The 13,430-nt window shown below is 40.6% G+C and overlaps 1 protein-coding gene across 4 annotated transcripts in view; it reads left to right on the top strand.

Moving 5' to 3' along the window:
* plxna4 (plexin A4) overlaps window positions 1–13,430 on the top strand; it is a 253,832-nt gene that overhangs the window by 177,375 nt on the left and 63,027 nt on the right. For all 4 annotated transcript variants that reach the window (XM_085252416.1, XM_085252415.1, XM_085252417.1 and 1 more), the window contains exons 7-9: window positions 1,457–1,610; window positions 3,847–3,946; window positions 4,498–4,612. In XM_085252416.1, coding sequence (XP_085108542.1) covers window positions 1,457–1,610; window positions 3,847–3,946; window positions 4,498–4,612 — 369 coding nt within the window. The remainder of the gene's footprint in view (window positions 1–1,456; window positions 1,611–3,846; window positions 3,947–4,497; window positions 4,613–13,430) is intronic.

Below are 13,430 nucleotides of genomic sequence, written 5' to 3' on the forward strand. Positions count from 1 at the left end.
TAAGAAGACATAAAGTTTAAGTCAGTCTTCTCTGTAGCGTTGACTGCGTTTGAATAAATCCTCTCTGCAGCGAGGATATTTTTCACCCATCTAAGATGAACACCAACACATATTCTCAGCGTCAGGCATGGTGTTTTATAAACTACCGGAGGTCATTTGTGCGCGCGCATTTGTCGGCTGTTCCTATTAAAGATGAGTATGTTATTTCCATACTCATGCATCACTGCTGCGGCTCGGCTCTAAATGTAATTGAGGGAACTCTACATCTGTCCGCCTTTCCTTCTTAAAAGGAAAAATAAATAAAGAAGACGAGAAATAAAGGAGGTGAGAGAGAGAAAAGTCATGCAGTGTCCACCTTTATGCTGGATGTTGTGTATCTATTCACACCAGTACCCATTAAATAGCAATATAAAAACAGCTCCGGTCAGCCCTTCTTTGGCGCTGAGGCAGCTTTCAACACTACTACTACTATAGGCTACGCTTCAAATCAATGCCTAGACCAAAGCCCCCTTGCAGACACAGTTTTCCGTCAGTATGTATATTTCAGTCTTGACCCCTCTCCATCTGCTCCCCAAGTCTGTTTTTTTTTCTCTTCCTTTTATCCACGGAGTAATTTTTCTGTCTCCCACTGTTACTAGTTCACCTGAAGCCTTTTTTTCCTGAGAAGCTGAAAGAGCTTGCATAGCATTTTCAAATGAAGAGGAGGAATTTGCATTCTTTATTTCAAAAGTCTTCTTTTCACTTGCTGTCCAGCACCCTGCCAGCACTCTCACTATTTCATCTTCTCACTAATAGTTCATCCTGCACTTTGAGTTTTACTTTGGATTTGAGTTTTCTGTTTTTATCATTTTATTCACCTTTTCCAAAACATTTTATACCACAACACCTTTTGTTCTCAAAGAGCCAGACAGCCAGGAATTTAATGTGGAACTGAAAAATCAATGTAGCTCATACAATGCCACAAGGCATAATGAAAGGTGACTAGAAAGGTATCAGTGCTCTTGGCAGTTGGATACAGCCTGTTAAGATGGAACTAATTTCAGTTTTATGTCTTAATGCATTAGAGGGTGTCCATGTTGTGTGGACATTCAGCCAGGATATGCAACTGACACCTGGTTCAAGAACCCTCCCAGTGTCCCCTCTGGCCATTGACCACTGTGCTGATTGATCTTTACTCTGCAGTGACCTTGCATGAGTTCCCTGCTCAGCAGTCTTATCTGAAAATGTGAAGTTCTCACAGATGTGTGTCAGACATAAAATTACATTTAGGGCTTGTTTATCTTGTCTCACTTGTTTATCTTAGACCGCAGGGCAGCTATAAAATGCACCTGGATATGAGTCATCATGTATGTTTTAAACTGGCTTTCGTGCTGTCATGTATGTGTTAGCTTTAGCTGGCCTTAATCTCTTTTATCATATCTGACGGCTTGTATCACTTTTCTTTCCCTTTCTGCAGTTGGTGTTGGAAGCCCATAATGTTCCAGAACTCTCTGCAGGTGTCAACTGTACATTTGAGAACCTGGCTGAGATGAATGGCTTGGTGGAGGGAAATCGGATAAAGTGCTCCTCGCCCGCTGAAAAGGAAATGCCACGAATAATCGTTGACAAAGGTAAAAAAAAAAAAAAAAAGAAGAAGAAGACTGGAGTCATCACGTATTAGATTAGGACTTGATTGACTCTCAGGTACATGCACATCTGGATATTCTCCCTTCTGTCAGAAGCATGCTTGTCCTAGGGCAATGAGTGTTCTGTGAATTTTTGTTTTCTCATTGCCATCAGTAACTCAGCAGGCCTTGAAGCACTGCCTTAGGATATGTTTAGTAATTGAATGAATATTAGTTATTTGTCTGAATGTGGGATTTTTCTTCTCGCCTACCTTAACATGAATACGCTCTAGAGGGAGTTACGGGACCCTAGTTAACCTCGGTGTAAAAAGCAGAAAATCACACTTCACAGCGTGGTTTTACTACAGCATTTCAGCTAACGTGTAGCCTAGAGATAATATAATCTCTGTGGACAGTTTCCCTGTGTACCACTGCCTTACTGATCGTTTTCATTTACATGGAGTTTTTCTTTTGATAACCCTGTCCTTCTCTCTCTTGGGTGGCCAAGCTTGTTCTAATTGAGAAAACTCCCATCTGGGAAGGTCTGTCTGCAGGCAGTTGATCCTTCACCAACACTTATGTGTCCTCGTGTTGAGATAATGAAATTGCCATCCCTTGATTTTTCTTTCTAAAAGAAGAAATAGAGAACAAAAAATATTAGGATTCGGCTGTAATGCTACCATTTATGATGGAAAGGCTCTAAAGAAGATCTTTTCAACTGTTTGCGCGTCGTGCAAAAAAAGTAGTCTCTACATTGTTTATATAATGGATTCAAATGCAAAGATACACATTCGCGTTTTTCTTTATTCCTCGATTGCTCCAAGAACAGAAGAACAGAAGAATCACACATATATGTGCCTAACAGACATATGAAATCATTTCAATAAAGTTATCCACAGACAGACAGCACACATGTACATGTATAGCTGAAAGGGAGCCTGGGGGTGCTTTGGGGAATTTGAAGAAGAAAAAAAAAACGTTTGTTCAATGTTTGCTATGTCACATGTAAAGCTGGTAATGCTGCAGTCATGCAAACATTGATGTGCAAATATGTACTCTGAGTCATCCACAAATGATCCATACAACATTTCTCCCTACCAACTGCTTGTTACCCTCCACTCTCACAAACATATGGTTTTCCTGTTTTAGGGAGAGGAAACCATTCCAAGTGTTCGTGTCTTTTATCTTCAATTTTTACTAGTACTCATTAGTCTAAGCTCAGTTGAAAGAGGGAAAAGGGAGAGCGATGGATGAAGTGACGAGAGGCGGGGAGAGATAGTGTTAGCAGGCTTCAAGGTAACATTTAGGTGGCCTAATTAGGACAGATCCGTTGTCAGTGGTGCTTTACTGTGATTGATGAATGATTCCTCCTTTGTTGGAGAGATGGGGGACAGACACGAGGGAGACGAAGGAGTTGCAACATGGAAGGAAGTGAGGAGACCTGGGTAGAGAGAGAGAGCGAGGATGAGAGAGAGACACATAGGTAGTCTAGAAAGAGAGAGAGCGCATTTAGATGTGTGGATGGGCTGTTGAATTAAACATGAACTCCTTCATTAGTGCCAGACAAAAGGACACACCAAATACAGATGAGGCGCAAGCTCATGGACACGCACACTCGAACAGACACACACAAACACACACGTACTTTCCGTTTCATCTTCTTCTTCCTTTACCTTGTCAAAGACTCTCTCAAAGACTTTTCCAGGGGAATATTGTCCATCCCGAGGGATATGCGCCAACTTTTGTTTCTTGTAAGACGCCAGGAATAGGCAGAGTTAACCCAATAAAACCCTCTTCTTCTACTCTCTTTCTTTGCTAAGACATACTGCCTTTACCATTGCAACAAGCTGATCACCTGTAGCTCCTAGCAGTGCAGTCGTTTTCTTTTTCTTTAAAACGACATCTAACTCGACGTCGTAAAATGATATTTGAATAAGCGAATGAAATGATTATCATACAAGTGGTGTCGACCCCCTGCCTGTGCTGAAAGAGTAACGGTGACACTCTAACATTACCATTATAATACTGTTTTGTTTCTCCTACTTGTTTGAAGAGTTGAATGAAGCTGTCAATAACGGCTTCAAGTAACGTGTTCTGAAACAAAGGCAATTCCTCCTTCTGTTAGTTCTCATTGTTGTTGTCCTTGTCTTGTGTTTCTTTGTTTTGTTAGCAGAGTACAAAAGCTTTCTTCCTACCTCTGTGTATCAAACCGTTAATTTTGACTTTAATCTGTTTTCTCTAGGTGACCACCAGATCGTGCAGCTCTATCTCAAGTCCAAAGAGACCGGCCTGGCATTTGCAAATACAAGTTTTGTTTTCTACAATTGCAGTGTGCACAAATCGTAAGTTTATGTCTACTATTAGTTTCTAATTGCACTTCAGTGAGTGTATAAAACAATGCCAAAGTTATGTTGTATTAATATCTGGGGGGCCGAACTAAAGAGTCGAGGCATGCAGCACTTGCAATTAGTTTGTGTCTTGCTTCCTTGGCCTTTGGGGTGGCTCTGGCTCAGGAAGTAGAGCAAGTCGTCTTCTTACTGAAAGGTTCATGGTTCAATCCTTGGCTGCCCCAGTCTGGGTGCCAAAATATCTTTGGGCAATAACCACAGGTTACTCCCAATGCATTCATTGTAGTGGGAATGTTTGGTAGAAAGTGTATATACGTAGACAACGTGAATGAGATATGTTGTCTAAAGTGCTTTGAGTGCTCTGTGAGGTCCAGTACATTTAAAACAGATACTTTGTTGCAAATCTAATTCCTCTATATTGTTGAAAAGCTGCCACAAACTATGTGTAGAATCCATTTGTGCACAGAAGTTGTTACATTGAGCTTTTGTACTTCAGTGCATTTGGTGCTGCTTAGTCCTAATTCAAAACTATGCTCTCCTTGTAGGTGTCTGTCATGTGTGAGTAGTCCCTACCAGTGCCACTGGTGTAAATACAGACATGACTGTACCCATGACCCTCGCACATGTTCCTTCCAGGAGGGTCGAGTGAAGAAGCCTGAGGTGAGTCCCAAACCGAGCATGAGATTAAAAGTTTGCATTGATTTTTGTTTTTATTTTCAACCTGTTCAGGTATTGAAACACATTGTAGCACCCAGAAGGTAGACGATGCCGGTGCTAGGCGGGATTGTAAAGATGTGCTGTCAGAATTGTTGTTTAAGCAGCTCTCAAGGGGGACCATGTTTTCTAGCATCACTTCTGTCTATAGATCTAAAGACTGTCAAATTACATCCCGTTAAGACATTGTCCACAAATCCTCAGATTTTACTGCTGCCCAGCTTCAGTCCAGCCTCTGGGTATTGAGCCAGCTAAGTTATAAAACATGGTGAAATAAATTGAGGGGAAATGTTTGGCTATGTGAGACTAATAGCCATCGGTGGAGGTTTTACATGCAAAAAGAGTTATGTTAAAAGGACTGAGACACCTTTCAGCTGTAGTGCTTCCATCTGGCATGAGCCTCTTGGCATGTCTCACTCTTGACTGCACATCAAAGGGCAGTGGAAGCTAATAAAACTGAGTCATTTCCACTTGCCCAACCCTATTCCCTGTGACAGCTTAGTCTGTGTGAATTATCAATAGTATTGGCAGCCAGTTCTATTCCCTTCGAAACAGAACCCACTGTAATTAGGCTGCTCTGCTGCAGAGGACAAGCCACTCACTGGATGGGGTACATTCAGTGAATGCCCCCAAAGCAGCCACTCCCCATCCTGTGAGAGAGAGGCTTCATGCTGATTTAGAGTGGCTGCAGCAGTAGTAGCCTTTAGGGCAAAGCGGCGAGGTAAAGGAAATTTAGGGGATGTCCCCGTGATTTGGGCCTGTGGGTACATTATTCCACGGGTATCTGCATTTCTCTGTATTTTTATGTGTATATACAGTGTGTGGCTGTCTTTGGCCTGTCTGTTTGCTGACAATTCGCAGTGGCTTTCAGGGGGAGGGTTTTACAGGGAGTGAGTGGCCTGTTAATCTTAGCCTGAGGTGAGCTATGATGAAGATCACTAGTGCTCATGTCTAGTTTGGCAGACGCCGCACGACGGGCAGGGACAAGCTTAGCCAGATTGTCTCCTTTGATGAGCAGTCTGCTCTCGATTGTGTTATTCCACCCGTGTTTCCCCCGAGCCATTCAACCTGCTCAGACGATATTATTTTCTTTTTCCGCCGTTTCCATTATCCTTTTGAACCTTCTGCTTAGTTAGGCCCAAGCGTGAGTCTTTGCAGGTTTACTTTTCCAATTAGCTCAGGCGCCGGTGGTCAATATTGACTCTGGATAATAACGCGTGAATCCTCTCCTATTGTGTTGCTGACTAAAAGAAAACCATAAATAAAGCAAGGCGGATTTTGGTATTAGCACATTAATGACATCCTTTTTTTTGACATGTTGTTTCAAAAAAGACAGGTGTTTTGCAGGCTTAATGACTTTTAATTTGCTTTTAATTAACCCCTCAAATCCAGGGTCATGTTTTTTTTCTGCTGGCCTTTTGGTGGGCTTTTTGAATTAACAGACACACAGTTCTACAAGCTTGATAGCATGCACACTCACATACAGCCATAGAAGATTTTTCAGATTTCACAAAAGGCATCAAGTCAACTTTGCTCTGAAACGGGATGGCCTCTTACTGCAGCACATGAATTTTTGTGTACTATTACAATTAGGGGATTTCAGGAAGTGATCTGAATAATCCCCTAACTCTATGCTAATGATCGAGCCAGGCAAATCTCCCTACTGGTTGAGCTTGTTGTTAGTATGCATCGGAGGACAGCGTTAAAGCCCAGCCTGGGTGTACGGTGAATGCCTTTTTATTCATGCCAGCAATGATATGGGCACACGGATCAGACATTTGCCTGTTGGCACATTAACTAAGGGCGTGTCCCTGTTTACCCTCCACACATGTCAAGGACTTAGCCATCATTCTGATGAGTCTCAGTGACAAAGGACGTGCTTGCAGCTTCATTCAGTTTCACTGTAGAAAGAGCCAACAGTCATTTCCAACCTCTGCAGCATTGACGTGAATAGGTTGTGTTTACCCAGTGAACAATATTTGTTTTCCTACATATTTAGCTCTGTTTCATCTCTCCTCCCTAATTCACACATGGTCTCACCTAAAGACACTGATGAAACTGGGGACACTTCCTGTTCTCTTTGTCTGATGAAAACCACAGGGGGATATTTCCCCCTCTTCTTCCTCCGTCTATAACACAGCATGTTCATATCCTGAGTCTCTGCCAAGCCTTACCCTAATATATTCAGTTGGTAGGAAGATGCAAAAAAGACACAAATATTAATGTTACCAAAGATGTATCACTATCTCCTGGCACATAAAGCATCCTTGTCCTTTGTTGTTGTTTGATTATTTGCTTCTTGACTGCGTGATCAATGCCGTAGACTTTATTTACTAGGAAATTATTGATCAAGTGATCAGGATAATGTTATTAAAGAACCTAAATGCCAATTGTAATAGCTATTAGTTGCCAATATTAGACAGAAATGGTAGCGCGAGGTGCTTTGGTTCAATTCATGGACAAATCAATGCCATGCACACGCACTGACTGTTGAGGACCAGTTTGAGCATTTGCAGAGAAAAGAGGAAAAATGGATATGCGAAAATCGAGAATGAAAGCAAATGAAACAAAGTTGAAAAGAAAATTACAGAAAGGCGCTGAAAGTGAAAGTTTAAAGAGGTAAGATCTGAAAAATACGGGAATAAAAAAGGCACAATAACAAGAAACAGAAGCAGTCAGATGATCATAGAGGCTTTAAACAAACCCCTGAAGTTAGGGAAATTTATTCGGAAATGGCAAACAGAGAAATGATTACCAACAATGTGTTTTAAGATCTGGGCTAACAGATGAAGTTAGTCTTCCTACCATAGTTGTACATGTACGTACTTTACCTTATTTTCATTGTTGTTTTTTACAATCAACATTATAACTTAACTAACTTTAGTTTTTTGTTGTTAATGATGAAACAAAGTGGTTTGGATGAAGCCCTGATTACTTGTTTTTTATTCCTCTGTGGGATGTGCTTCAGTGCTGCTTCTGTATTCTGAAATATGAACATTTGGTTTATTGAGTTGAATGTTTTCATAACCTGGAAAGTGATGAAAAAACACATTTTAATAAATCCTAACAGTTCTTAAAAACAAATGGATGCAAATGCAGAGAGGAGGAAAAAATAACAGATATAGTAGGGGAAAAAAGGAACCAGTTATTTGGGAAAACCTTAAGGCAATGAAGGAATGGATGGTGGGATAAAAACAGGGATGAGAAACGAGTGAAGAGCAGAGAACGTGGAGAGTGTCTTTGCCCGAGGCTCTGTTGGATATGATAAAACAGAGGCTTGTTAAGGGGAGCTCTTGGTAACCACTAAGTGTGTGTGCGCATGTATAAAAACTTAAGATCCTCTTCATCTTCACACCTTGCACTTCTATAATTATGTCTGTCTCTCTCTCTCTCTTTCTGTCTCTCTCTCAGTCTCCCTCCCTCCTTAGCTTCAAACTATGCCAAGGGCTTTTACATTCACAGCTCCCATTCTGCTTCCTACTCTCTGTCACTTTCCCTATCTCCACCCATCCACACCTCCCACGAGGCTCTAATTATCAGATCTAAGTAGGTCCCAAAGAAGAAAAGGAGTCAGAAAAGAGGGAGGGCAATCAGCGAGAGAGTTGATAAGAGAAATGAGAAGGGTCAGTGAGATAGATCAAACAGCACAGGATGCGTTTAGAGAGATAGAAATGAAGGAGGGAAAAAGCATTACTGAGAATCAGAGGTGAGGTTAAAGAAAACATCGAGGCGGCGATGGAGACGGGAAGAATGAAGAGTTATTACATATTTGTGGGGAGAGGCGCCGACTTTTTGCAAACGTCTTAGCTTATTATGTTGTTATGATGAGTCATGCTATTGACAGGTACTCTCCTTAGTGATTTACTGCAAGTGTTTGATTACATGACTGGAAGAGTGTCAGTGAAGCTCCCGGCACCACACGCGCACCGACAGACACATAAAGTAAAACACATACAGTTAAGCAGCTAGTTCAATCCACATCAAAGTGTAGTTTGTAGTTCCCATCTCTCCCACTTTAATATTCCCCCTTTTAAAAAAAAAAAAAAAAAAAAAAGCCCTCCAAAAACTTCTACTTGTCTCTACACATGCAGATATTTTCAGTGAAATATGTCCTGGATTTTAAGATCCCCACAAATACACAATATGTTCACGTAATTAAATTTAGGAAAAACAACAGCAACATCTCTTTCCAGAAATTGTTTTCCTGTTGTTCTAAATAATCCATTTAACATGCTGTCAGTAGTTTTCACGGGGAACTAGAAAACTGGAAATAATTATTCTGAGCCACTGGAAAAGCTTCCTTTGCATTTAGTCAGTGTAATTTGTAAATTATGCGAGCGCCACAAATTAATTTAACCCCTGATTTATTGGATTGCAGTGGGAATCTGAGTAAAATAACTACTGATTTCCTTTCTTCTTTCATGGAACCTGTAATTCGAACCCCACTTATAGGTACGGCTTTGAAAGAGTGCAAAGTTTTCTGTCATTGTCTGCCATTTATGATTTGTATGTGTTTATATGTATGAATGTATTTGTCTGTGAATCTGCATTTCCTCCCCTGCTATTTGGTGCACCTCAGTCATTGAGCTAGACAAGGAAACAATAAATACACAGACATTAAACCTACCTAACACTGACATAAATCTCAACAGCAACAGCAAGCATCACTGCCAGCAGCATGAGCATCTCTAGCCAGCTAGGGGATATGCATGTGTTTGTCCAAACCAATAAAAGCCCACTTGGCCTCAGGAAGAGCTGGCAGTGATCGTACTGTTATACAAGTGTGTCTGAGTGTGTATGTGTACATACAAATATGAAAAATTAGAGCTAAGTAGCAAAAAACACAGACTACCACCATTATACACACTGCCTCGGTTGTAATTTCACTTCCGCATGGTGCATTTATAATCGGTATTTAAGCGAGATTTATGTATTTCTCCTTTTTCATGTTTATCTCTTCTGTCACAAAATATGATGTTTATATTTAAAGGTGGTTAGGGAGGTTTTTTTGACTTCAACATACACGATGAATGATACCTCACAAATCTCTCAAAGAATACAGGGCTTGGTTGTGAGGTTATACAGGGAGTGCAGAATTATTAGGCAAGTTGTATTTTTGAGGAATAATTTTATTATTGAACAACAACCATGTTCTCAATGAACCCAAAAAACTCATTAATATCAAAGCTGAATGTTTGTGGTGGTAGTTTTTGGTTTGTTTTTAGTTTTAGCTATTTTAGGGGGATATCTGTGTGTGCAGGTGACTATTACTGTGCATAATTATTAGGCAACTTAACAAAAAACAAATATATACCCATTTCAATTATTTATTTTTACCAGTGAAACCAACATTCACAAATATACGTTTCTGACATTCAAAAACAAAACAAAAACAAATCAGCGACAAAAAAAAGCCACCTTTCTTTGCAAGGACACTCAAAAGCCTGCCATCCATGGATTCTGTCAGTGTTTTGATCTGTTCACCATCAACATTGCGTGCAGCAATGTGGAGTACTTGGACGCGTGTGATGGAGCATTGTCCTGCATGAAAATCATGTTTTTCTTGAAGGATGCAGACTTCTTCCTGTACCACTGCTTGAAGAAGTGTCTTCCAGGAACTGGCAGTAGGACTGGGAGTTGAGCTTGACTCCATCCTCAACCCGAAAAGGCCCCACAAGCTCATCTTTGATGATACCAGCCCAAACCAGTACTCCACCTCCACCTTGCTGGCGTCTGAGTCGGACTGGAGCTCTCTGCCCTTTACCAATCCAGCCACGGGCCCATCCATCTGGCCCATCAAGACTCACTCTCATTTCATCAGTCCATAAAACCTTAGAAAAATCAGTCTTGAGATATTTCTTGGCCCAGTCTTGACGTTTCAGCTTGTGTGTCTTGTTCAGTGGTGGTCGTCTTTCAGCCTTTCTTACCTTGGCCATGTCTCTGAGTATTGCACACCTTGTGCTTTTGGGCACTCCAGTGATGTTGCAGCTCTGAAATATGGCCAAACTGGTGGCAAGTGGCATCTTGGCAGCTGCACGCTTGACTTTTCTCAGTTCATGGGCAGTTATTTTGCGCCTTGGTTTTTCCACACGCTTCTTGCAACCCTGTTGACTATTTTGAATGAAACGCTTGATTGTTCGATGATCACGCTTCAGAAGCTTTGCAATTTTGAGACTGCTGCATCCCTCTGCAAGATATCTCACTATTTTTGACTTTTCTGAGCCTGTCAAGTCCTTCTTTTGACCCATTTTGCCAAAGGAAAGGACGTTGCCTAATAATTATGCACACCTGATATAGGCTGTTGATGTCATTAGACCACACCCCTTCTCATTACAGAGATGCACATCACCTAATATGCTTAATTGGTAGTAGGCTTTTGAGCCTATACAGCTTGGAGTAAGACAACATGCATGAAGAGGATGAAGTGGACAAAATACTCATTTGCCTAATAATTCTGCACTCCCTGTATTGTAATGTGGAAAGTCAACTTCGAAAGATTTCAACCTCCACAGAGACTATTTTCTTCTTTTTCCACCATTTCCATTATGTCACTTTAAAAAAAGGAAAAAAATCTACATTTGTTTGAGAGTCTCACAACCTCCAGTCTGTGCTGTTGGCAAACAGATGTACTATACTTCATCGCATTGAGAAAATGTAATGAAATATAGCAATTAGTCAATTTTTTATGAGTTTTCTGCTATGCTCGGGTCCTATTCTGCTATACTACTATAAATTTCATATTAGGCTGTTGTTAGCTGGTTGCCAGACAGTGTAATGACATCACGATGTATCATCTGTATCATAATATTCAACTTTTGAGGAAATTAATTTGATTTTGTTTTCACAAAATGAAAATAAAGTGCTTCTTCAAGTGTTATATGTGTATAAATACACTTATATGTCCTATACTCGGTTATTTTGGCTCATTGACTTTAAGGCAATTATGATATCATAATATCTGATATGGATAAGAACCTTTAGTGGCCTGAATACCTGTGTGAAAGAGTGGTTGGTCAACTTTTCATCATATAGTGCAGTGCGGTGAGCTTGTATGCATGAGCCTCTAGACCAAGGCTCACAGTACAGGTTTGAATCTGCTGATTATGTAATGATTTTGCAGAAGCAAGTCCTTTTCAACCAACTTTTAATGTAAAGAGACATTTTCTTCTAATCTTTTCATCAATCTGAAAGGATAGATTTTCACCTTTAATGTTTTATCCAGATTTCAACAATGTTTTAATGTCTGGCAAAGACATTAAAGTTTTTCAGTCTTTTCAGCAGCAATGCATATTTTTGATCAAAATGCAATTTAACCATTCTACTAAAGTGGAAAACTAGTTCAGTCCATAACATTTTTAGTTGATGACATTCATTTTATACTGTAATGTGATTTTGTTTTTGTACATACAGTAAAATTTCTGTTAACCTTAGTCTACACGCATGTGCAAAAGAAGGGGAATTTTGCTCATCTCAAACACCACGGTGCAATTTAACTGCGCTTGCATGCATGCATCTATTTCCTGTGATGTTTGCGTGTGTGAAATCCTGTCTCCTCGTCATCATATGCGGCTATCAGTGTTCATCTGTGTCTTGAAAATTCAGCATAAGTCCCTGTGTTAAGTCATACTCGGGTGCTTTCCATGCCTTCATTTCCACAAACCAGATCAAATTCATTGTCCCCCATTGTTCAAGTGTATTAACTGGAAGAGACATGATTAAAAATGGATTGCATCTCTCTTTGCTCTCCCACTCATTTTCATTCACCAAATATGACCCTTCGTTCTTAGGAAAATGAGATTTGGAAGAGCAAACACGCATGCACCGCAACTTCCTTCCTCTCCTTCACTGCTGAACTCCCTCACCCTGTGTGTCATTTATCTATAATGACTTTGTGAATAGTGTCACAGAGCGTTCCCCTCTCTCACCACACAGCTATCCAGTCAGTCACTCACTTAGCCTAACCCAATCAAGTGGCTTTTAATGAACTTCAAACAAGTGTTATCACCCGGTTCAACGTGCGCTATGCTTCACTCCCCCCAGCTCCATCCGCGTGGGGGCTCACCTTATCTGCTCTCCCTCTTTTTACCGTCTTTTCTTCTCCTTCTTTGACATGCTAAAGCCCGTCCTGTCACATACACTTAACGGTGTTTTTTTCCCCCCATTGCTGTGTTCTTTTGTTGTTCTTCTCCTTCATTTGACCAATTTTGCCATCTCTTTCTCTCTATTTCAACTACCCTTCAGAGAAAATAGTACTTAGGGAAGCGCTGTTCTTCATTTTCTCTCTTTACCCTGCTTTACCACCCATTTTACCTTTAACTTCTGGTTGTCAGTCACTTTCCTGTTCTCCTGATAATGCTTTTTGTTTCAGTTATCCTCTGTGGTCTTTGCCTTTCCTTTTCTGTCCACCCCTTCCCCTCTCCTCACCTGTTCTCTTTTTCTCCTCTTCATCCTTCAGGCGAGTCATAGGTGCTCTATATTTAACCCGCTAGTCACACCTGAATGGATTGGCTGTTAATTTTAGACCTCCAATTGCTAAGTGACTTTTACCTCTGTCTTGGTCTTCCCCTTTCTCTGTTATTTTTTTTCACCTAACATGGGCACAAGTATCACAGAAAAAAATCACAAATTTTCCACAGCAGACCCTAGATTTTGAAAAGGAAATGCACAAATTCAAACTCAGAGCTCATAGTCTATCAGAATAAGTACCTTTTTTGTTATATCATTAATGCTCCTCTCCTGTGGGTAATGACATTAGAGTACCTAT

The sequence above is a fragment of the Mchenga conophoros genome, linkage group LG17 (assembly GCF_057382185.1).
Source record: "Mchenga conophoros isolate Kocher_MC1m ecotype Shallow Benthic linkage group LG17, M_conophoros_male_GT1.1, whole genome shotgun sequence".
Lineage (NCBI taxonomy): Eukaryota > Metazoa > Chordata > Actinopteri > Cichliformes > Cichlidae > Mchenga > Mchenga conophoros.